Below are 23065 nucleotides of genomic sequence, written 5' to 3' on the forward strand. Positions count from 1 at the left end.
ACGTAGCCGTAAAATTACCTACTCGTAGTATAGCTTTGCTTTAGTGTTTTGGTTTTATTTGCATGTTGGTTTTAGCATGACGACACACTAAATACAATATGTAAGCACTTGAACAACGGAGATTTGGATTACCCCACTTTAAATTCATTGCTTGAGAAATTACAGCTGAAAAAAAGGATCCATCGTGGTATAGGTTTGTATAGTTTTAAAAGGGATACCTTTTTTCATTTTTTTTTGTTCAACTTACTACTCATTTTGAAAAAGTCACGCGGTTTGCCGGTGTATTAGCTTATATTCATATATTATATCGACATATTCGTATCTTGCTTAAATAATTGAAAAATTTAATTAAGACGAGTACCTACTCAACTTTAGTATGTACTTATTTTCGTGTGAATTTATCGAATATATTTTTTCTTCTCAATTACAGACTCAAACTCGCAAAATATGAGTATCGAAGAAAAAGAAGTGAATTACGTCAAGAATAAGATCTTTTTTGAATCCGGAATCATGAATGCGGGTGAGAATTTTATTTTGAAGACATTAAAACAATTTTTTTTATTTTTTATGCATCTGATCTGATTCAAATTTTGTGTACTTTTTCAGAATTAAAAAGATACAGCAAAGCTATGAGAAGAACACCGCAACGTTCACCCTCCCCTTGTTCAGTCAGTGGGATGGTTGCTGAACGTAAAAAGATTTTTGAACCTTGATTTTTCGTATTAATTGTTTGCCATGTTTCATTTTTATTCTATTTATATCATTTTTTTTTACATACTTTTGTGTTCGTTTGAGAGTATTATGTACTTGTAATTATCTATATCGTCGAGATACGCCTTGTTTTCATTATTAACCCACCAACAAATAAATTTAGGAATATTGTCTTGTTATAACGGCGTTATTTGATTGTTTTTTTTCTTCTTTTTTTTTCATTTATACTTAAATAATTTGTAAACCATTTTGTCAATTTTCTTTTTCTTCTTTTTTTTTTAAATAAAAAAATAAATAAATACCTGTTTGTATTTTTCATATGGGCGTGCAGATTTGTTTAGTTTAAAATATATTGGCTGTGTCAAAGTATTTCCAAACATTATAAATTTTTGACAGTCTTTCTTTTAGGTACTTGAAAAAAAAGGGAAAAAATAAAGATTTTGGTTTTAACGATTGATATCTTGGTTGAAAAAGAATGGATTTCCAAAATTGATTTGACAGGTCTGCAAAAAAAAAAAATCAACCACGAGAAATGAACCTTTAATTTCGATCAATTCGAAAAAATCATATAATTTTGGAATAAAAGGACTTTCGAACTAAATGAAGTTCAATCCAAAAATGGATTCTACGATTTTGAAAACGTATCCTGAATTTAAAATCATCTCAAGGTTACGCCAAAAGGAGCTTTCAATGGGGAGTTGCAAAATTTGAAAATGAGATTAATGATCATGAGGTATCAAATAACGTTTTTGAATCTCCTATGTACAGAAATTGTAATATTTTGGAGCTGAATCCAAAAGAGGCTTAAAATATACTTTTTGAAATTCTAAAGCACGACTTTAATATAATTTCTGGGCTGAAATAAAAAAGGGTCTCAGAAAGGAAGGTGAAAAATTTGAAAATGAGCTCAAATAGGTACGTGGAGTATTAAAATATGAGCCAAAACCAAAAAAGACCTCTGGAGGAGGAGAAGGGAAATTTGAAAATTTTTTGATATCATTTCAGAGAAAAATCGATAGCCTTCCAGTAAGATGGGCCTTCCATCCAATACCAAAAACTGGTCTCGTACTCATTTTTTTCAAAAAAAAAAAAAAAAAACTCGACTAATCAAAAAAAGTTTGATCATTTTCCAACATTTTGAGCATGTAAATTGTTGAATTCTTCATGCCCCTTATTCGGCCAGACCATTGATACAAAGTAAAATTTTTTGAAAAATATTGGCAAAAATGAACATTTTTTGAAATTTTTTTTCGAAAAAATCAGTCTTTTTTGCAATTTTTAGGCAAAAAAGTGATATTTTTTTGGAAAATGTTGACAAAAATGTAACAAGCGAGACAAAAAAATGCAGTGGAAAATTTTTGGAAAAAAAGTAATGCATCTGAAATTTTTTTGCAAGTAATTGATCATTTTCAACAAATTTTTGGCAATTTTAACGAAAGCCAAGACTTTTTGCAATTTGTAGGTAGAAACTGAGACTTTGAAGTAACTTTACGAGTAGTAACCAAAATTTTGAAAACGTAACGAAAAGTCAAGACTTTTAATACCTTTCGTAACTTAGTTGAAAAGTTGACGGATTCGAGTCCTGCAAAAATACAAAAATGAAGTAAGTTCGTTGATATTACGATAAACAAACAATTTATTGATATAAAAAAAGAGGAGCAATTCGTACATTTAATTCTCAACATTAAATTGATTAACCTGAGTAGGTAAATAACTAGAAAAACATTGATTATGAAAATAATAGGATAGCCGATGTCATATTTTCACCAAAGTGCAGAGTTTTTGTTTTTGTTTGGAAAACGGTTCAATTTTCGGCTTGAAATTGAATCAAAAGTTGTTTTCTAAAAAGTCGAGTTTTAATCACGTTTTTTGATTAATTTTCGACTTTCATCGAAGTCACCGAGCACGAAAAAGTCTCCATAATTGAGCCTCAGTTCGTAGTTTTTTTTTATAAGATGAGTTTTTCAGATGAAATCGTTATTTCTAGACGAAGGAACGATCGGTGCATAGACAGACACCTGATTCGGACTGGGAAACCTCAAATTACCCAAAAAAAAGTTTTCATTGTAATTTACATTTTTTTTTTTGAAAAATTAAAAAATTCAGAAATTACAAAGCCTGCTTAAAAAATTACAATATCGAATATTGAGTCGAAATTGACGAAATTTAAGAAAGGGTGATTTTTCAGCTCGACAATTTCATCACAATGGTCATGCTCATATGATTACTTATGGGTTTTTCTCGGAAAATGGGCCAATCTTGAACTCAAAACTGATCCAAAAATTGTTTTCTAAAAAGTCAGATTTTTTAAACGCACTTCGACAAAAAAAAAATCAGAAATAACAGTATTTGGACTTGGCGACCTTGAATCAGTCAAAAAATACCATCTTCATTTTCGTAAAACTTCACAAAATAGATAATATTCTGGAATTTTCTTCTTTGGTTCTTCTCTGACGTTCTCATCGGATATCAAACGTTAAATTTCATCACTGCATTAGCACGTCGAATATATTTCAAAACTTCAGAACACATTTCCTTGGTCAACGGCGCAGATCGATTATTTATAGCACCACACAACATTAAAAGTTCATCAGTCACAAGTTTTTTACGATCGGCTTCGTCTTCTAAATCCGCATCACTGGAAACCATTACATCATCATCGTCATCATCATCATCTTCGGCAGTACATATTTCAACCTCATTTTCCGATAAAATCATCAAAGGATCAGCAGGCACATCTTCGTATTCTTCTTTGACCAGTAACGCCGCATCAACATCATCGACCACATCCATTTCGATTTTTTTTTCTGGTACATGATCGAAATCGTGAACCATGGCAACAGTATGGGATCGCATCACCGCATGGATATGTTCGCAAATATTCTGCTTAATCACGTTATCGGGGCAGGAGCAAGTTACCATATGCAAACATATCTTGCACTCTTTGCATACGTGAATACAACATGGCTCGTATTTCACCAGCTTCACTTGGTATTTTTTAGAACTATCGACCGAAGAATGAACCATCCATTTATCTCCTCCTAATTCTTCCACTTCGCCACATTCTAAGGATTTTTCGTGACTTTTCTTAATTCGTAGAAGTTTTTTACTCGGTTTCTGTTTGGCTAATTTAATCATCCGTTCGAATTTCTTGTCTCTGCTTAGGCACATTAACGCGTATATGGTTTTATCGAGTTTGACGCATCGAAGACCGTCCAAGTAATTGAACTTTATGTTCTTATGGAGAGCTTCTAATCCCATATTCGTGTGTATTGGGACGAAAGGACGATGACACTGAGCCCAGATTTGAACGTTGGATGTGAAATTATTGTTGAAATAATGGTAAAACATAACGGTGTCTTTGTCTGATTGCAATTGATTCAGCAAATTATGCAAAGAATCTTCAAAAATCTCAACATCTTGTTCCATCATCAGTACGTTTAAAGTCTGTAAAACTACGCTTCGTTTTTCCGATTTCGTAATTTTCGATAAATTAGCGATCCAGGTTTTATTCAGATGCCATCTACACATCAATTGGTGTTGAGCTGCTGACATAACTTCGGTCCACGCTTCGTAAAAAGCTGGCTCTCCGTTAGACATGAAGACGAACGGTTTGACGGATTTATTTAATTTCGTTCTAATTTCACCGAAGAATAATTTATACACTTCGAACGACGCTAGATTAGAGAAACAGTGAGCGACTGGAATTCCTTCGTGGTATTCGTCTAAAACGAGTAACGTAAATAACTGGAAGTCGTATTCGTTGAGGCTATGAGTACCATCGATACATATTGTGTTATCTCCGAATTTCATCAGCATATCTTTTTGAAAATCAGTCATTAAAACGAGGATGAAATCCGATCTATCGAAACCTTGTAAATCGCTGTTTTGATCCTTGTAAAATAAAACCGGATTGTCGGTTTCTTGAGACGTTTTGTCACGAATCCACGTTTCCAAGTTGATTCGATCATTTTCCTCTAAACGTAGAGGACCGGAGGACTTGATACGGTAACGTTTTTTGATATTATTTATATCACTCATTTCGGCGAAATGAATACGACTTAGTTTTGGCGGCGCTTCTTCTCGAATTTCTCGCAAAATACGTCTAGGTGGAACACCGGCGATCAATTTTCCTGAAAATAGCCAATAATCATCATTATTATTATTACCTTTTATAATTAATTTCGACGATTTCTTAACTTAAGTGACAGTTGATGAATGAAAAATGATAATCTTAATCGAATTCGTAGTTACCTGCGATTATATTATTATCCTCAACACTGAGACGTAAACGACCAATATCACATTCATGTCCCAAGTGAACGGAACATACTTCGACTGAAACTTTTCCATCGCTAACTACCGCCTTTATCATGGCCGGGCAACATCTACCCAGTTTATTGGAGCCAGCGTTCTTCTGTCGATATTTCGTTTTCTTTTTAGGATGTTTGTTTTTGAAGAATGAACGATGACAGAAATAATAATAAGTTACGCCTTGGACGAGCTTCTTCACGGCAGAATTCTGAACATACATCGAACAAGTTTGTTTTTCGAAATCCGACTTCCATTTCTGAAACTCTGAAAAAACACCATTTTTTATGAGAAACTTTCTGTTTGAAAAATTATGGTTTTGCTAAAAAAATATAGGTACTGAACAGGAATAATGTACCTTCGAAATTTAAGAATTGTAAACTGACAACAGTCAATTTTTCTTGGTGTTCGGTCGTTAAATGGTTACAATATTGAGAATATGTTTTGGAAGCGTTATCACAGTCGGATCTATAACATAAAAATCGACTTCTTCGACATGGAACTTTGATTTCGTTTCCTCTGGCGTCATTTTTCTGCTTCGAGTGGACAGTTAGAATATGTCGTTTCAGGTTATCTTTTCGGGAACTATTGAAATCACAAATAGCACATTTAAAACTCATTTTTTATCGGTAAATTCGAAACAAAAATGCATTCATTTTTGGTAATTTTCAGATTTAAAAATTCAAAATTCCCAACAACAACAATTATTATCATCTGTTGAAGTGATAAGAAATAATCACCGAAGTACCGAAGTTATCCCGAGTGTAGCCGGACATTACCGAGTCGTCCTTGTTTCTCAGCTGTTTCTTCTTCAAAAATCAAAAGTTCAAAAGTATTCAAAAGAAATAAAAGTACTCAAGAGGTTAGGACCAGTCAAGACTCAAGACGCTGACTTGATTCTGACTTTTGAAAATTTAGAAAAAATAAAAACTAAGAAGTAAGAAAGCTCCTGATATTATGTAAGGCTTTTGAAAACTTGAAAACTTGATCAATTCCTACTACTTATTTCTAGCGTGTAAATAAATAGTTATTCATTTTTTTTTTACTTTTAAAAACTTGGAAAAATTTCGATGTCTGAATAGATAAGTAAATATTTTTCAATTCCTCAAAACAAAACAAAAAAAAAACAAATAAAACAATGAGCATTTCAATTCAATGTGCAAGGGTTTAGAGATGATAGGAAATTTTCAATGGAAACTTTCTTGAAATTTTTCTGGAAATTTTCCAGTAACTTTCAAATTTTTAAATTTCCATTCAAAACACTCACCAGAGTTTAGCATTTTCATTCATAATAAGGAAATGCTTGTAAACAGTAAACAAACACCTAGATTATGACATTTAAGATATGTTTTTCTTGGTTTTTAAAAAATTTTTTGAATGAAATTTTTGAAATACGCGTAATATATACACGACTTGGTATCATTTTTTCAACAGGTGTAACAATAACAAACCTGCAGATGAACTATTTTGAGACAATTTCTTGAAAAAATACTGCACGTTTTTTCAAAAATAAATATACAGTAGGTACCTAATTAGTTTAGTTGTCTCCTTCAAGGAGTTCAAGGACTCTTCAGATCCATCCAGACGAAGTTCAGAATGTGAAAAATGAGAAATTCATCAATACTTTGGTTTTTCCCGCATGTATAGGTATTTATGCAATATGCATTATTATTCTTATTATTCTCGTCAAACGATTATGTTGCTTTAATTTTTCTTTTTATTAGCCATTTTGGTTTTTGTTATTTTTTCGACATTTTTCGATTGTATTTTTTGTCAATATGTTTAAATGTTATATTTAAAATAAACGTATATTTTTCGCGCATGTTTTTACGAAAAAATCATTTTGCGTGGTTACATAAATATTGTCAATGGTTCAAGAATCAATTTTTAAAAAAAATGAATTAATGACTAATGAGAGAAAATGGCAATAGGTATTTATCTCAATTATCTCAAATTTCATGGACCATAATTGACCAAATTTATTTAAAGGTTAGATACAAGTTCATGATTAGAGAAATAAAAATTTCAAATTTGGGTTCCAATTCCATTTTTTTTTTGATTTTCAGTAACGGCTAATTCACATATGTGGTTTCTTTTGAGTTGAAACCACCCCAAAAAAATTTTTAGCCCCCCGCGGCACCATGGGGCTGAGCCACGTGGCCTCAAAGTGGGGCCATTTTAGCTAAAAATTCACGGTTTTCAGGTTTAAAGCTCCAAAACCGATTTTTAAAATTTACGGCTAGCACTCAATTTGTAGTGTTTGAGATGCTGAATCTCCCTGTGGAGTTCGTTTTTTTGTTCGGTGGTCCCTTAGGTCGGCAACTTTTCGTTGAAAGTACAAAAATAGCTGATTTTAAGGTGTCACGAAAACGTTTCCGCGAATTTATGCCAAAATGGTGTTTTATAGGGGGACATATCGATGTAGTAAGTTGTGTATGTAGTCGAGGGGTTAAATTTAGAATCATCAATATGCCCTCAGATCGCTGACAGGGCACATGATTCAAGTTTTATACAAGATTTTAGGATTTCATCAATTTGAAAATTTCATCAGATTGCTTCTACCTACTTTTTTTCATGTTTTCAAAAAAAATTTCATTTCATTTTAAAAAAATTCAATTTTGAATGACATATGTATCTTGGAAGTACACAAAACCTTTTTTGAAAAATTGGATAAAAAATTAAAAATCATTTCCCCGAAAATTTTCTAGTTGATTCCAGTTCCAGTTGTTTTCTTCATATTATTTAGAATTTTTCTGGTGCAATTTTTTTTCTTTGTGAAGTATGTAATCGTTGTATTCTTGAACTTGGTCACATTTTTCAATTCATAAAACACCACACAAATGACAACATTTTATTGCAGAAATGAGAATACCTAAATGAAAAAAAAAAAAACGGAATTATTGAAAATTCATCAGTTTGTAGTTGACCAATAGCATTTTTAAAACCTGTATTTGTTAAAAACAGGTATGGGGGTGCCTCATTCATCGAAGAAAAATAAATTTCCGGAAACTCTCCAAAACATAAATTTCCTGAAATTTATCATCGCTAAAGGATAATATCAAAAATAAATCGTTCTATAATCCATTCGTCCCTCATGCACTCCATTTCTGGTACATTATACTTGCGTACCTATTTACGGCGTTTAGGATATGCAAAACATTCAACACCAAAGATTTTTCTCATTTTCGCATTCGTATGTATGTACTTGTACATAAATAAATTTACGATTTTGAGTATGCAAGACATGATTCAACACCTAAACCGTATTGTTTGTTGACGTCATGTCACATTATTAAAAACTTGTAAAAAAAAAAGTTGATCAATTTCAATCTCCAAGTCCGATATATACATTATACAATATATGGAAACGAAGTGAATCATTTAATTAAACCACTATCATTCGTCACTCAAGTCCATCCTCTAGACTCTAATTTTCAAGTTCCTGACCGAACAAACGAAAGAAGTATTAGATCACTCCGTATATATATATAGTTAATTCAATTAGCTGCATTCCACATTTCACCATCAGTTGTAAATACTGAAGAGATTTCAATGAAAATTTCAACTTGTTATTTCATATTTGAGAACAAAATTCACGTCTCAAAAAGTATCTTTCACTTAAAGGAATTACGATTTAACGATAACCAACATCTCAGTAGAATCGAATAATCTCAAATTCACTAAAAAAAAACACCAAAATCAAGTACACCAATTTCCACGAAAAATAAATGATTTATTGAGATTGAAAAAAAAGAGGAACGATGCCTACATCTTAAATATTACGATAAATAATAGAAAATCATTAAAAAATAATAATAATAAATCGAGAGAAAAATAGGATAATCATAATACCGACGAAAAACGAAACCTTAATAATACGAAACCGATGAAAATCAGACTTAAAAATAAATGCTACGAAAAAGGAATAAGATGAAAGCTATTCTACGAATGGCCGAACTTATCATAACGTGGAACATGACACGGCTATACACGAATCGACTCCAAAACCAAATTACGTCTCCATTTTATCGCCGGCAGATTTTTCGTCACCAGCTTTCTTCGTTTGCTTGATGGCCGGTTGGTTAGTTTGGACTACCGGAATCGAGATCTCTTTAGCGTCAGTTTTTTCGACCTGTGGAACAATATGGGTATATTAGTAACACGAATATTTACGATTAAGACGAATCGACGGTGTACATCTAAAAATTATACGTACTTTTTTAGGAGCGGTGATTGAGAGAATACCGTCGGACGATAAGTTGCTCGCGATGGCTTCTAAGTTAACGTTTTGCGGTAATTTGTATCTTCTGGTGAACTGACGAGAGATATATCCGTGTTTATCTTGTCTTTCTTCGTGTTTTCCTTCAACGACTAGGTAATCATCGACGACTTTAACGTTGACTTCTTCGGGTTTGAATTGCTGTACGTCTAAGTTGACCTGTAACCGAGATCATAGATTAGTTCAACTATTCGAATAAACGCGACACTTATCGAATGTAATGAATACTGAACGAAGTACTCACTTTGAATTGGTCTTTCTGATTAGAAATCGCTGAGATTCCGCTTTCCTCGGGATGACTATGACGATGAGGACGAAGGTAGCCGGCTAAAATCGGAGCGGTATAAGCGTTAACGGCTGGTCTTCTGTAGAGATCGTCATTCAATAGACCCAATCCGAAGTGTTGGTCGTACAACGAGGAGAGCGGATCGTAGGCATCGCGGACGAGTTCGTTAACAATGTATGGTAAGAGAGACATCTGAAACAATCACACAAGATCGATTAGATATACACGAAAGAGACAAAATCGTACATCAACTCGACGCTAAATATACAGATATTCGTTGAGAAAACACAATCCTGAACACGTGAGGGGATTTAGGAGAGAATTTAATCGAAACAATGTGGAAAAAATTTAGGAAAAGCAATTCATGACGTGCAAATCAGTTACACAAAGAAAACTTTCAAGAATGAACGTGAAACCAAATTGGAAATGGTTAGGATAGGAAAGCACAATTTCTAAACACGAGAAGGGTTTCAACATAGAATTTAATTAAGAATATTTAGACTTTAGAGAAAGATTGTTTAAAAAACATTAAACATGCACACGAGGAGATAAAGATGAACGAATGGACAAAGTAACCAAAATTTCTGGAGAAAACCTGAAATCGTAAAGGGCTAGAACTTGAAATAAAATACACATACCTTGATTGAGAATAAGTAGATTCAAATAAAACACGAAATACAAGAAAATCGCAAAAACGCAGATTAAATCGCACAAAATACGTGCACGTTCACAAAATCGCACAAGAAATAACGCAGATGAATCGCAAGAAATCGCTTGAAAAATTCGCAACTTGCACCGATCGCTTTCAAAATTCAACTATGCCGGTTAGCTGCAACAGCTGAGTTTATATATTCGTCAGCTGTTCAAGAGGAAAAGACTGGAATTCGCGAGAAAAATCGAATCGAATCAGCTGTTTTCTAGAACTTTCTCGGAAACTCTAGTTTTTTCTGTGAACTTTCCCGAAAAATCTAGCCAAAGCTGTCATTAATCGTTATGTGAAAACTGAAAAGTCAAAAATACGAAAATTCAATCGAGGAGCTCATTGCAAAAGTAGCCCTTGTCACATGAACCTATGCAATCTCCAAAGCTCTTCCTTGAGCGTACCCAGTATCATGAATGTAAACTCTATAAAGCAATTCCTCTCAGGGCTACTCAGGGTAGACTAACTTGACGGTCATTTCATCATTACAACATGATCTCCGCAGTTGGCAATAGGTGCAATCGAGTAAAACGTGTCTAAAAGTTCATGTGACAAGGGCTACTTTTGCAATGAGCTCCTCAATCAAAACGTCAAATATTCGAAATAGTTTTTTTTTAGTATTGGCATTGGTTTACTGCGGAGGCATCTTTAATCAACTCGTTCGATTTTTTTTTTGAAACGAAAAATCTTTGAATTTGAACTTTTTTTATCTCAGAAACGTGAATTTTGGACTCAAAAGTGCAGATTTTTTGTCAATTTTTCAAATAATTTCTATTTACGATATTATTTTAATGTTATAGTGCTTTCGAACAATGTTCACCTGACTAGAGCTCGTTCAAGCTATAATGTAAAACTTGATCTCTAAATTCCATGATGAAATTATGCTGTAAATTGAACGGATCCTTTCATTAATTTGTTATATAACCGCCGACAAAGTCAAGTCTAAATCATGGAAGTACTATTACGAGATGCCAAATTATGGTAAAGTATACTTCAATATGTCATCTTGACCTTATAAAATGTGTTTGTTTTCTTGAATATTCTCAAATTGATAAGTGGCTTTGGTTTGCAGGCGAAATGGTCGCAGATTGCTGCACATGAAAAAAACCAAAGATTACCTTTGGATTTTACTACCGGAAGAATACGCGCCGGTCACATCATCGTATTTATTTTCCAATTGCAAATATAGCACGTTTTCAAATAGAGATAGCCAATCACCTTTTTTGAGGTACGACACCGTTCATAAATTCCGGCCGTATCAAGATGCTCAAAGAAGAGGATTCGGGATGTTTGTAGTAAAAGTTCTACGAGGTGTTTTAAAAGTTCGATATCTAGTATTAGGTGGAGCTATTGGCGGTGGCTTAAGTCTGCAAAACGTAAGTTCTTGTGAAACACTAATGAGTGGTTTTGATTAAAAATTTAAAACTGATGATTTATTTTCATGTAGACTTACCGAGAATGGAAAAGTGCCTTACCTGATTTATCGTGGATGGATAAATACATGCCTCAGAATGAAGACTGGGAAACTATGCGTGTATCATTTCTGTCGATCAGAGATAAAATAAAAGAATTAGAATTAGGTTAGTATAACGAATTGAATTTCAAAGGAGTTAACACCGTTTACAAATCGACCGATGTGTTTTTATTGTACTTATATAATATTACGGTAAAGTTGAATAAACATGTTGGGAGGTAATCGTGATCATTTTAGATCCACAGCTTCGAGACACAGCCGAAAGTAAATTTCTTTCTGTAAAGAATTGGTTGGATATGAAATTAGAGGAAGCTTACATGGCTGCTGAGCAGGCTGATGATGCAAATGACGATAAACCCGACAATCGTAAGTTTGTTAAAGGTATCAAAGTATAGAAAATTGTAACTTTTTTCTTTTCTTTTGCGTATTTTAAAAGTTCCATTTTCTATTGGCACTGCTTAAAAGTTGCTACGTTGTAAATGTCGTGTTAGCTCCTTGATTATTTCGCGTATTTCGATTTTCTGTTTTAATATGATTTGCACTTAGGGCATTTTTCTCATTAGAGTGTAGAGAAATATGTTGTAATTTTTTCATATCTACAGAAGCGAGCCAAATGGTGAATAATGCGGTTACAGTTAACGCCCTTTCCTTTAGAAAAGAAGAAAAAGAACAACAAGGTATCGTGTTTTTCAACATCAGTATCCAAAAAGGAATGTGAACGTGAAATATTGATTTGTTGGTTTATTTTCAGACGAATATAAATCTCAAATAACCGAAAAAGATATATGGGACTTGGAAATGAAATACCAAAAAGAACTAGAACGTTTGGAACGCGAAAATCAGGAATTACGTAAACAAATATTGATTCGAAACTCATCTAGTCAACCCGTGAAAAGAGTTCAGGTACAAGAACGTTCCAAATGCAAAATTATTGCTGATTATTTAAACGCTGAAAATAATAAAATGATTTCTTTTTGCGCAGACTTCTCTCATTGATATGTATTCCGATGTATTAGACGAGCTCAATGATTACGATATGACCTACAAAGCTCAAGATCATTTACCCAGAGTGGTTGTAATAGGAGATCAAAGCTCTGGTAAAACTTCGGTGCTTGAAATGATCGCTCAAGCTCGTATCTTTCCGAGGTAATTCATAATAAATATTACACATGGACAAATTTTGAATAAAATAATTTGCTACGAGTTACCTTTTGTTACAGAGGAGCTGGTGAAATGATGACTAGAGCGCCGGTTAAAGTTACCTTGAGTGAAGGTCCTTACCATATTGCTCAATTTAAAGACAGTACCAGAGAGTTTGATCTTACCAAAGAATCTGATTTAGCTGATCTTCGAAAAGAGGTATAGTAAGAATTATCATAGTTTAACCTTGAATCAATTGAAAAATTACCGGACTTTTTTTTCAGGTTGAATTTAGAATGTGTAATCTCACTAAAGGTAATCAAACTGTCAGTAATGATGTTATATCGATGACTGTGAAAGGCCCCGGATTGCAAAGAATGGTTCTTGTCGACTTGCCCGGAATTATAAGCGTTAGTATTGAATTATTAAATGAGGTAAAAATTATGCCATTGAAATTACCTCGATGTGTTCATTTTGTAGACGAATACGCTTGGAATGGCATCGGAGACCAAAGAAAACATTTATCAAATTGCAAGGCACTACATGTCCAATCCAAACGCTATCATCTTATGTATTCAAGACGGTTCTGTTGATGCTGAACGTAGTAATGTTACCGATCTCGTTTCTCAAATGGATCCGGTTGGTAAACGTACTATTTTCGTATTGACCAAAGTCGACTTAGCGGAAGAAAATTTTGCCAATCCGGATAGAGTAAGGGATTTTTCTCATCTTTGATATTCATTATATGATATTTTATTTCAATGTTTGATGTTGGTAATTTTTTTTTTCTTAGATACGAAAAATTTTAGCCGGTGAACTATTTCCGATGAAAGCTTTAGGGTATTTTGCTGTCGTTACTGGGCGTGGATCGCAAAACGAGTCTATCAAAAAAATTAAAGAATACGAAGAAAGGTTTTTCAGAAATTCTAAAATATTCAGGTACTACACTTTCTCGTGTTGGATAATCCTTCATTATTTTAGGTTTCTTTCTATAGTTGTCCTATTTTTTTTTTTTAGCGGGAAGAATATCAAAATGACTCAGATTACGACTAGAAATTTAGGTTTAGCAGTTTCGGAGTGTTTTTGGAAAATGGTCAGAGAAACAGTAGAACAACAAGCAGATGCATTTAAAGCTCAACGTTTCAATTTGGAAACAGAGTGGAAAAATAACTATCGAAGGTATTTCTTCGTCTGGTCTTTTACTTATAGGTATCTTCAAGTGTTAGAAATGTATTAATTTAATTTTTTTTTCAGACAACGTATATTAGATCGAAGCGAATTATTCGATAAAGGTCGAAGCGAAATTCTAGATCAAGTTGTTAATCTTTGTGAAATAAACGTCAAACACTGGGAAGATATGCTCGCAGCTAATTTATGGAATAAAGTGAAAGATATAGTTTTCGAAAATATTTATTTATCCGCTGCTCATGCGCCGGAAAATGGTAAATATACAAAAAAAAATGAAATTTTTCACATCATGCAGGGATTAATAATGAATTTTACAGGTGAATTCAATACCCAAATTGATATACATTTGTCCCAATGGGCCGAACAAGAGTTACCTCAGTTGTCAGTCGAAGCTGGATGGGAAACGTTGCAAGAAGAATTTAAAAAACTAATTTATTATAAATCCGAAAATCACGATGAAATGTTCGATAATTTGAAAACAGCTGTGGCCGAAGAAGTTCTAGCGAAACATCAGTGGGAGAGTAAAGTTGGTATTTTTCTTATAAAATTCATTTTCAAAGGTCTTCGTGATCCTTATCTTCGTTTCTTTTTCTAGGCTACCGATGTTTTACGTGTATTACAAATTAACGCATTAGCCGATCGTATAATTACTGATAAAGGACAATGGGATACAGCTGTCAAGTTCTTAGAGAGTAGTTTTAGGAAAAAACTCGAAGTTAGTAAATTATAAATTGAAATTGTTCTATTTGTACAATACTTGATCACACATAACAACACAATGTAATTTATTTCTTAGGAAACTGAACGAGCTATGAAAGATATGTTTGGACCTTCGACCTTAGAAAAATGGTATAAATGGAAGTACTCGAACGAAGATCAAAATAAAAGAAACGCTGTTAAAAGTGAATTGGAAAAAATTCTCTTCAATTATCCGGTAACATTTTCAATCGTCGTGGTATTAGTTTGTAAATTTAGTCTATTTTTAACTAATGGATTGTTCTTCTTTGGTTTCAATTTTAGGAGCATTTAGCTTCGTTGTCAGAAGAAGAATATACCACTATTAGAAACACGTTGAAACGTTCAAATATTATTTGTGATAATGATTATATTTCTAGTACTTGGTTTTTAATTTATAGAAAATTCTTTTTAAACAATGTTTTACAAAAAGTACCGTATTATATGAAAGGATTTTATTTATATAAACAAGGAATAGATGTTCAGGTGAGTATTTATAATTGTTTATTCATTTTGTGAAATTTGTATTTGTATCATTAAATTGGAATCTTTTTTTTTTTTTAGGAATATAACGAAGTAGTTTTGTACTGGAGAATACAACAAACGTGTAAAGTAACGGTGAATTCATTAAGGCAGCAGATTATTAATAGAGAAGGTAACTTGTATTCAATAATAATACGATCCTTTTCTTTCGTATAGATTTACTTGAGGGTATTATTTTTTGCAGCTTTACGAATGGATGAAGAAATTCAAGAAGTACTCGAAGGATTTAGCAGAGATAGAGAGAAAATGGAAAAATTGATTACCGGACGAAGGGTAGAAATTGCCGAAGAATTAAGTAAGCTCATCGTATTCGTATTTTATTATTGAAAATGAAAAATTTATAAGAATTGAAGATTAATAAAACTACGATTTTCTTATTACAGAAAAAGTAAAGCAAATCCAAGAGAAATTAGAAGGATTTATTAAAGCATTAAATAAAGAAAAAACCGAAACCCGACGACTGCATTAAGATATCACGTATTAATTTATCGCTTGTTCCAGATTTTTTAATTTATAATATTTTATTGAAATTGAAATTTTGTACAGTAACTAGTCTGCTTAGGAGCTAGTATTGAAGTTTTAAATACATTTTTGTTGATTAATTCTGTTTATTCTTCCTAATGGTGATTATCAATGTTTCATAATAGTAATTAATTGGTATAAAATGAAATTAATCATGAAATAATCACTAATTAATTAAGAAACACTCATGAATTTGAGATCGTGAATTGAATAAATTATCGTTGATTGTTCAGCGCATGCGCAAACCTACTCGCGTGTCGTTGTGTTCAAAAAAAGAACCAATCAGAACACAGCATTCATGAAAATTTCTGGTTGCTTCGCGTCATTGGCAGCACGTGTTCGAGACGATTTCGGTTGCTGGTTCTTGAAGATTTGCAGCCATTGCAGCGTTGTATTTGTTTTTCCGTTGATGAAAATAATTATTCTGTTAATGAAATCGAAGTATTGTATTGTTATTTGTAAAGTTTAGTTCGTTATTTCGTCGTGAATTATTATTCTGGATAAAAATTCATACGAAGTCCGTTACGGCAAATTATACTGATGTCATGTCTTCGAAATTTACGTAGCATCGTTCCGTTTTCCGAAGGTAAGGTATATAAATTATTAATAAGTGTTTGTTAAGTAATTTTATTTTCTTACTGAGCTCGAATTGTTCGCAATTTCAACAGGAGTTTATAACATTAGTTCCTGAGTCGTTTTCGCTTTAACGATCGGTTAGTGCGTGTTTCCAAAATGATTGCTAATGAGCATTCGAAGCATTACGGTGCTTTTCTTGGAAAAGCTGCCGAAGATACTGTGGATTTCGCTAACGATATGGAACTAGATCACGATTACGATATTCTACCAACTATCGCAGCTGAAAATGCCGCTCTTAAAGTTAAATTAAAACAAGAATGCGATATTGCTCACGGTGAGTACGAAATTTTATGATAATGTCGACTGTCAAGTTGAAAACTATACGAGAAAGATGATTAAATTGCAGTTACGAAGAATAACATTAGTAAAGCTGATATTCGTATCGAAGCGTTAAAGCGCGATATTGCTCATTGCGACGAACTAATCGAAACCAAAACCCAGGAACTCGCTAAATTAGGAGAAGAATTGACAAAGTATATTATTTGAGAGCTCGTTTGTAATTAGGTACTTTCAACGTAGATATAGAAATCATTTCAACTCGAATTATGTTTCAGTTTATGTATTTCTCGCGAACACATTCGAAGTAACACCGAGAATTTGAAAAGACAACACGAATTGATTGCGATCGAAGATGATCAACGGAAAAAGGAACAGGACTCAGTTCGCTCCAATTACGAAAAAATGATCAGGAATAGAAAGGTATAGAAATGATGATGTTAGTTTATCGATGGATTTAGTTCGACGTCTTTATCGTATGGTTTTTTCGTGTAGGAAATCTTCAACTCGAATCGTCTCGTTGTGCGAAGAAATAATCTTCGAAATCAATGCGAAGGAGCTCGAATTCAATCAGCTGTCCTTGAAGAACGCCTTAAAGAGCTGCACCGACAAAAGAGACAATTTCGTGAAATTCAAAGTAGGTTTTTTGTCTACTTATCTAGTCGAGTTTTGATATATTCAGTGGTAGGTAAACATGTATGTGTTTTGTTTCAGATTTGCATTTAAAATCGGCGTCTGTCGAATTGGCTCAAGTCTGGCTAGACAATAAGAACGAAAAAGATCGTATCGTTCCGTTGAAAAATAAATTACGGTAAACATATCTCCCTATAGGTATTGTTATTTCTACGTATAAATTTTACTCATCTATTGCGTTCTGTGTACAGTGAAAAAAAAGAAACGTTCGATAAAATATTGGCCGCAAAATCTAAAGCAGAAAATGATACTAGAAGTCCAGGTAGATAATTTGCCTATTGCATTTTACTTGGTTGATTTTTATGAACATTTTAACCAAGTTCTTGTTTTTCCAGGTTCACGTTTTGTTAGTTTACCGATGCCGGTAAGATGATATATGTATTTTACTCGCTTTATTTTTGTCTATTCCTCGAGAATTATTTCTTTCAACCTATAATATCTCGTTTTCAGACATTTTCGCAGCCGTTGAGTATACCGTCGTTAAATGCGGAAGAAACCGAATTGACCAAATATTTTCGTAGAATTAATGTATTCAAGAAAAGTCGATCTCCGTGTTTGTTACCTAACGTGTTAGCACGTACGATTTCTCTCAAAGAAAAAGAACCCAGTTCTTCGAAGAATACTCAAGCTTCAAATCCTAGTCCGGTGATGAAAAGTTCTACTCTAAATTCGAATGAAAAGCTCGATATAATCGAGAAAAAATGTAAGATTTTTGATGGTAATATTGTTATTAGGTATAGTTTAGTTGAAGTATAGGTAGTGAAAATTGGATTTGGATTGTTACAAACTGAAATCAATTTTGAATGAAAATATTTTAAAATTCGGCCCAGTCGTATGGGTTGATTGAGATATTTTTAAAACAGTTGGAAATCTATTTTAGATCAACGTATTCATTTTAATAGTTATTTGATTGGAATTTGAACGATTAATTCATAGTCGAAACTGTTAATTCTAATATTACCCATCTTTGCACTTTTACCTGTTGGATTTGAATGAAGACTGATGCTTGAAAATTCACAGAAGCCCTCCTCTTTTTTGATCTCCTGAAAATTTATTTTGAAAACTTCTCTATTTTCTTATAAAACTTTTCCCTCCACTTTCAACTTTTCGAAATGTTACTTCTTAATTATTCAGAAATTATTTAAATATCGATCGGTTCATAAACACGAAATTTTCTTCAATTGAATATTGATTTCTAATCTCATTATATGGTTTACAGCTTCCGAATCACCAAAACTCAGTCTAGAAGAAGCGACGAAAACACGAGCTTTCCAACCAGTGAACTCAGCAAACGCGGTATCGGAAGAAATCGTTGAAATCAAACTACAAGATAGCGATCCAGCTGCGATAACCGAAAAACCGCGCCAAACGCCGGCGTTCGTGTTAGATAAGCATTCGCCTAATTCTCCGGAAAAGGTCAACTCTAAATTCAAACCGGTGGAAAAACACGTATCGCCTTTAACTGTGTCACGAATGTCACCGCTGAATACGCCGTCTAATAAATCACCAATGCGTATCTCTCGTATACCAGTTCCGCTATCGACTAGCTCCCCCATTAATGCTAACTCCCGTATACCTGTACGATTCTCACCGGTGAACGTGAAACAGAAACGAGATTACGTTGAAAAAGAAAACATCTCTCATAGAATGAACACGGTGAAAAAAATCGATCGCAGTTCACCTTTGGATATTTTGATCGATACGACTGATGTGAGCAGAAAAGGCCAAGCTTTCAAAAGATCCGACGTTGGTAGTCCGAAGAAAGGAATCAAATGCCCTAAAATGGATTACGCTTATCTCAACGCGAACTTGAATGCAACTAAAAATCTGCACGATAACGACGAAATGTTTACCAAAGAAGTTGATCAAGATAGACGACAAATTCGAAAAAATTATCGCAGCAGGGATGAGTTCAGCGTCGAAAACGCAATTAACGAAATTAATAATGAAAATAACCCGATGATTAAATCGTACATGGAACGGATGCGAATGATGAGAGAAGAATACGGCGGTAAAGATTCGCGTAATGAGAAATACGAAGACGATATCGAAGTAATACAAGAACCAGCGAAAGATTCCAAAAAATCTGACGTTGTGGCTCGTGAATCGTACGGGCATTTGAATAAAAACGCCTATGTACCCAAAAGTGTATCAGATTCGGACGAAATACCGACCATAGAAGTGGACCAAATTGAAGACGATATCGATGAGAATGACATATCGATTAAATCACACTACGATAGAATGAACGCGTTACGAGGATACGTCAATAAAGATACCCGTAAAGACATCCGTGAAACGGACGATATCGAAATGCTTAAAAAATCTACAAAAGATTCCAAAAGGCCGGAAACATTCGCACGTGAAGCACACAAAACCGACTCGAGGCATTTTATTAAAGACCAAACTGACGTGTGCAACAAATACAACGATGAGTTTTCCAAACACAGCGAGAAATTCCAAACCAACTATCGTGCCGATCCCAAAGATTTCAGAGGTTTGTGAAATATTAATGTTTTTCTAACCAACTCTCGACGCAAAACATTATATAAAAAATCCGTTTAAAACAAGATTCCTATTCGCAGTTTTTAAGCTTTTCCAACTCGCTGCCGCTTGTCGATGTTTTCATACGCTTGACAACAGCTGTTAAAATTCGTCTGGAAAAATCACCATTGTTCGAGTTCCTAAACGTTTTAATGGGTTTCGAGAGCTAATGCTCGTCGATATACGAAGTTGTACTTGTACTTGTGTGTATTCGGTTTAACTCTGCGGAGCCTATCTTGTGGCTTTTGAATGGTGTTTGTTGTCTCGTACAATATGAAAACCCGTATAGCGAATTGATAGGTAGACGGCGGCGGCTTGTTTGAGTAATTTGTTACGTTGTCGCTACGGTTATGGTATATTTTCGAAATTATTGCCTTTTGACGAGCTGGTTTTTCTATATATCCAGTACCTACTCACTTATACGATTGAATCTTAATTATGATTATGAAAACATTTTCTGCGTTGTATGGGTTTCTCGTCCAGCCCTATTAGGTAGCGTAGTGAAAGAAATATCATTTTGAGGAGGAGAAAATTGCAAAAATTTGTGATATTTTCATCAACTTGTATAATGTTTAGCGTCGAAACACGTTGATAATTTTTTTATTCAATTCTAATGGAGTTTTATTTTTTTCAGCCATTGAAAAAGTTAATTTGGAAGCCAATCTGAAGCATTCTGTTTCTCGTTTCGAAAAAGTAAGCGAATTGATGATTTTATTTTTTTAAATTGAAGGCCAGAATATTGATCACTGCTTCGATTCCTGGTTCATATCCGAAATTTAAAACTCATTATTTTTCAGATGGACGAAATTACTAAAAAACTACCTGATAAAATGGACAGATTTGGGAACAAGTACAACGACCCAGGTTATTCGACAAATAACGAAAATTCGGGCGAATTTTTCGAAAAGTTATCCAAATCTTGTACGTATACTTATGTATGCTAAATACACCAATAATTTCACTTACCATTTGTGGCACGTGCTTGAAAAAAGTATCTAGAAAAATACAGTCATATTGTATAACCTATTCATTTATTTTTTCATATGAGAACCTGCGACGAATGGGTTTTTTATTTTATGAAATTACTTTGTTACATTTCTGTGTGAAAAAATTTATAGTGTGTTTATTTTTACGAATAGGTACTAAATTATAATTAGATGTTTATTAACGATCAATTAATCCAATGTTTGTTTGTTTTTTTCCTGCTCGTAATTAATTTAGCGTCTTCGTCGTCCGATTATAGAAATCGTTCAGAGGCGTTTTCTCCGTTCGGTAGTTTTACATCACCTCCAGATTCGAATAAGTATTCACCGCCGTTTGCAGCCCTGGGTGAAAGTAAGATTATTGTTTAATATTTAATGTTTATTTTGTTTTCGTTAATTTTATTTGTTAGGGTTTAACCAATTTATTTTAATGAACTGAAAATTACTGACGTGTTTATGCTTCCGGATAAATTGATCTGACTGACTATGGAAGAAAATTAAGTCTGAGGTTCCATTTGATGAAGATGTGTTGATTATTGTTTTTTAAATCAAAATTTTTGTAACATTTTTGGAATGAGCTTGAGTTTATGCTAATTTTTTGTTGCGACCTGTAACGTCAAACTTTTTCACTAAAATGTGTTTTTAAGGAAAAAGTTTGAGACGCCCCTATTATGCAATCGAACGTGTGATGTATTGATAAGAAATGACTCACCAAGTTTCGATGTCTGATCTTTACCATTTCGAACGAGTTCATCCGAATCTTTTAGCAAGAGTTTATAACTTTATATGCAGCGATGCGTTGTGTCGATGACACATCTTCCTTTGTAATAAAATTCCTCCCTATGTCAAATTTTTAGCCAAACTTTTTGTATAAATTTCGATTATTTTAAAATCATTTTTTGTCAATAGTTATCAAGAAGTCTTGTTTTTCGCTAAAATTGTCAGTCATTCTTTTTAAGAAAATTGCTCTCACAGTCTCACTTTTTTGCCAAAAATTTCCAAAAAGTATCACTTTCTGAGTTTTTTTCAATAATTCTCTAAAAGTTCTAATTCATCCTCAATAGTTTCATTTTTGAGTATTTTGAAAAAGTAACCCCCTTTAATTTCCAACTGTGCGATTTCAAAATGTCCTTCTGCTCGTCAGAAGTGTGGCAGATTAATGCAATGTGGTTGCAATATCGCGAAAGCTTACGGAGTCGTAGGCGTTTTTAATGTAAAAATAATAAAACAATACGACGATGATTGTAAACATGAACTAGGTACCTACTTTGATATGTCATACTACTCGTATTAGATACATTAGACAAACACCTTGGAACAATATTCTTATTCGTATTATTGCATTTAGGAAAGATGTTAAAAAATATTTTTGCTTTTTTGCACAGGAGGAGGATCGATGTTCAGTTACGATACCGGTGTTAACCAGCTATTCGGCTCATCGACAGATGGTACCAGTAGCCAATCGCAAAACCAGAATAACGGATTTTTCGGATTCAGTTTCACTAGTTCAATGGAACAAAATGACCAGCCTTTGAAAATGTTCTAGTATTATTAACGGCGCGAGAAGTACCAAGTTAGTTGTTATTTAATTACTGATTCAGTTCGCGATTCGCGTTTAAAATTATTATTTTTTTTACTGATCTATCAGTATTTTTTTCAGTTTTGTTTCCTTTTAAGTAGTTTTCTTTTTGTTTTAGTTTAATTTTTTGCTCCCTTTCTATTAGATGCAATAAAAAAATCATTCGTGTTGATTATACTCGTATTTTTCATGCTGGTGTGAGCAAACTATTGGGCGGATTTGGATGAACTAGGTTTCATTATGTATTTGTAGGTCATGAATTTTCCCATAGAATGGTGTCCTTGAAAATTTATTTTACTCAACTTCCCTCATAATAAAAGTCATTAACATTATATTCAACTAAAACACATAAAAAATGAGTAAAAGACTGAAGAGATGATCGTGAAATTGAAATTGAGACCATTCAAAAGAATATTGAATTTTCTTCAATAATGACGTACCTATGCATATTCGATGCGTTCATGT

General features: G+C 33.3%; 5 protein-coding genes across 10 annotated transcripts in view; 3 read left to right on the forward strand and 2 right to left on the reverse strand.

Moving 5' to 3' along the window:
• osp (outspread) overlaps positions 1 to 1012 on the forward strand; it is a 116472-nt gene extending 115460 nt beyond the window's left edge. For 2 of the 3 annotated variants that reach the window (XM_065361625.1, XM_065361627.1), the window contains exons 25-27: positions 76 to 193; positions 431 to 520; positions 607 to 1012. In XM_065361625.1, the coding sequence (XP_065217697.1) occupies positions 76 to 193; positions 431 to 520; positions 607 to 713 (315 nt within the window). In that variant the 3' untranslated portion in view covers positions 714 to 1012. The remainder of the gene's footprint in view (positions 1 to 75; positions 194 to 430; positions 521 to 606) is intronic. The other variant, XR_010558367.1, reaches the window with a different exon arrangement.
• Positions 1013 to 2329: 1317 nt separating this feature from the next.
• LOC135843672 (uncharacterized) lies at positions 2330 to 5756 on the reverse strand. Its single transcript, XM_065361632.1, has 3 exons — positions 5381 to 5756; positions 4966 to 5289; positions 2330 to 4844 (listed from the first exon to the last, which is right to left on the reverse strand). The coding sequence occupies exons 1-3, from the start codon at positions 5640 to 5642 to the stop codon at positions 3181 to 3183; spliced, it is 2250 nt and encodes a 749-aa protein (XP_065217704.1). The 5' UTR covers positions 5643 to 5756; the 3' UTR covers positions 2330 to 3180.
• A 2978-nt stretch (positions 5757 to 8734) lies between these two features.
• On the reverse strand, positions 8735 to 10526 carry LOC135843675 (alpha-crystallin A chain-like). Its single transcript, XM_065361635.1, has 4 exons — positions 10226 to 10526; positions 9546 to 9779; positions 9239 to 9460; positions 8735 to 9154 (listed from the first exon to the last, which is right to left on the reverse strand). Exons 2-4 carry the CDS (start codon positions 9777 to 9779, stop codon positions 9035 to 9037), a joined length of 576 nt encoding a protein of 191 aa, XP_065217707.1. The 5' UTR covers positions 10226 to 10526; the 3' UTR covers positions 8735 to 9034.
• A 438-nt stretch (positions 10527 to 10964) lies between these two features.
• Opa1 (Opa1 mitochondrial dynamin like GTPase) lies at positions 10965 to 15969 on the forward strand. 4 transcript variants are annotated; one of them, XM_065361630.1, is made up of 20 exons: positions 10967 to 11268; positions 11360 to 11663; positions 11735 to 11867; positions 11999 to 12142; positions 12364 to 12438; positions 12513 to 12664; positions 12744 to 12907; positions 12982 to 13120; positions 13186 to 13311; positions 13382 to 13612; positions 13695 to 13840; positions 13919 to 14080; positions 14156 to 14343; positions 14407 to 14615; positions 14685 to 14804; positions 14886 to 15023; positions 15110 to 15310; positions 15389 to 15479; positions 15552 to 15662; positions 15751 to 15969. In XM_065361630.1, exons 1-20 carry the CDS (start codon positions 11237 to 11239, stop codon positions 15834 to 15836), a joined length of 2952 nt encoding a protein of 983 aa, XP_065217702.1. In that variant the 5' UTR covers positions 10967 to 11236; the 3' UTR covers positions 15837 to 15969. The 4 variants fall into 4 exon arrangements, with proteins under 4 accessions (XP_065217700.1, XP_065217701.1, XP_065217703.1 ...); XM_065361628.1 differs by having other exon boundaries at positions 10965 to 11268; positions 14156 to 14615; XM_065361629.1 differs by having other exon boundaries at positions 10965 to 11268; positions 11999 to 12127; positions 14156 to 14615.
• Positions 15970 to 16215: 246 nt separating this feature from the next.
• On the forward strand, positions 16216 to 22775 carry LOC135842628 (uncharacterized). Its single transcript, XM_065360176.1, has 14 exons — positions 16216 to 16475; positions 16558 to 16799; positions 16872 to 16998; positions 17080 to 17224; positions 17297 to 17438; positions 17516 to 17612; positions 17686 to 17756; positions 17830 to 17858; positions 17945 to 18197; positions 18714 to 19991; positions 20673 to 20731; positions 20836 to 20959; positions 21260 to 21373; positions 22407 to 22775. Exons 2-14 carry the CDS (start codon positions 16622 to 16624, stop codon positions 22565 to 22567), a joined length of 2778 nt encoding a protein of 925 aa, XP_065216248.1. The 5' UTR covers positions 16216 to 16475; positions 16558 to 16621; the 3' UTR covers positions 22568 to 22775.
• Positions 22776 to 23065: the final 290 nt, after the last annotated feature.

Source organism: Planococcus citri, chromosome 4 (genome assembly GCF_950023065.1).
Source record: "Planococcus citri chromosome 4, ihPlaCitr1.1, whole genome shotgun sequence".
NCBI classification, from domain to species: domain Eukaryota; kingdom Metazoa; phylum Arthropoda; class Insecta; order Hemiptera; family Pseudococcidae; genus Planococcus; species Planococcus citri.

Bases quoted from the DNA above. Each gene is read 5' to 3' on its own strand.
- LOC135843672 (XM_065361632.1), bottom strand. From the start codon at position 5,642: ATGAGTTTTAAATGTGCTATTTGTGATTTCAATAGTTCCCGAAAAGAT. The intron at 5,290-5,380 runs GTACATTATTCC...GTGTTTTTTCAG, and splicing joins ACAATTCTTAAATTTCGAAG to AGTTTCAGAAATGGAAGTCG. The intron at 4,845-4,965 runs GTAACTACGAAT...GGCTATTTTCAG, and splicing joins GGATAATAATATAATCGCAG to GAAAATTGATCGCCGGTGTT.
- LOC135843675 (XM_065361635.1), bottom strand. From the start codon at position 9,779: ATGTCTCTCTTACCATACATTGTTAACGAACTCGTCCGCGATGCCTAC. The intron at 9,461-9,545 runs GTGAGTACTTCG...TCTCGGTTACAG, and splicing joins ATCAGAAAGACCAATTCAAA to GTCAACTTAGACGTACAGCA. The intron at 9,155-9,238 runs GTACGTATAATT...ATTGTTCCACAG, and splicing joins CAATCACCGCTCCTAAAAAA to GTCGAAAAAACTGACGCTAA.
- Opa1 (XM_065361628.1), top strand. From the start codon at position 11,237: ATGGAAGTACTATTACGAGATGCCAAATTATG. The intron at 12,908-12,981 runs GTAATTCATAAT...CTTTTGTTACAG, and splicing joins CAAGCTCGTATCTTTCCGAG to AGGAGCTGGTGAAATGATGA. The intron at 13,841-13,918 runs GTACTACACTTT...TTTTTTTTTTAG, and splicing joins AGAAATTCTAAAATATTCAG to CGGGAAGAATATCAAAATGA.
- LOC135842628 (XM_065360176.1), top strand. From the start codon at position 16,622: ATGATTGCTAATGAGCATTCGAAGCATTACGGTGCTTTTCTTGGAAAA. The intron at 17,859-17,944 runs GTAAGATGATAT...TCTCGTTTTCAG, and splicing joins TTGTTAGTTTACCGATGCCG to ACATTTTCGCAGCCGTTGAG. The intron at 18,198-18,713 runs GTAAGATTTTTG...TATGGTTTACAG, and splicing joins CGATATAATCGAGAAAAAAT to CTTCCGAATCACCAAAACTC.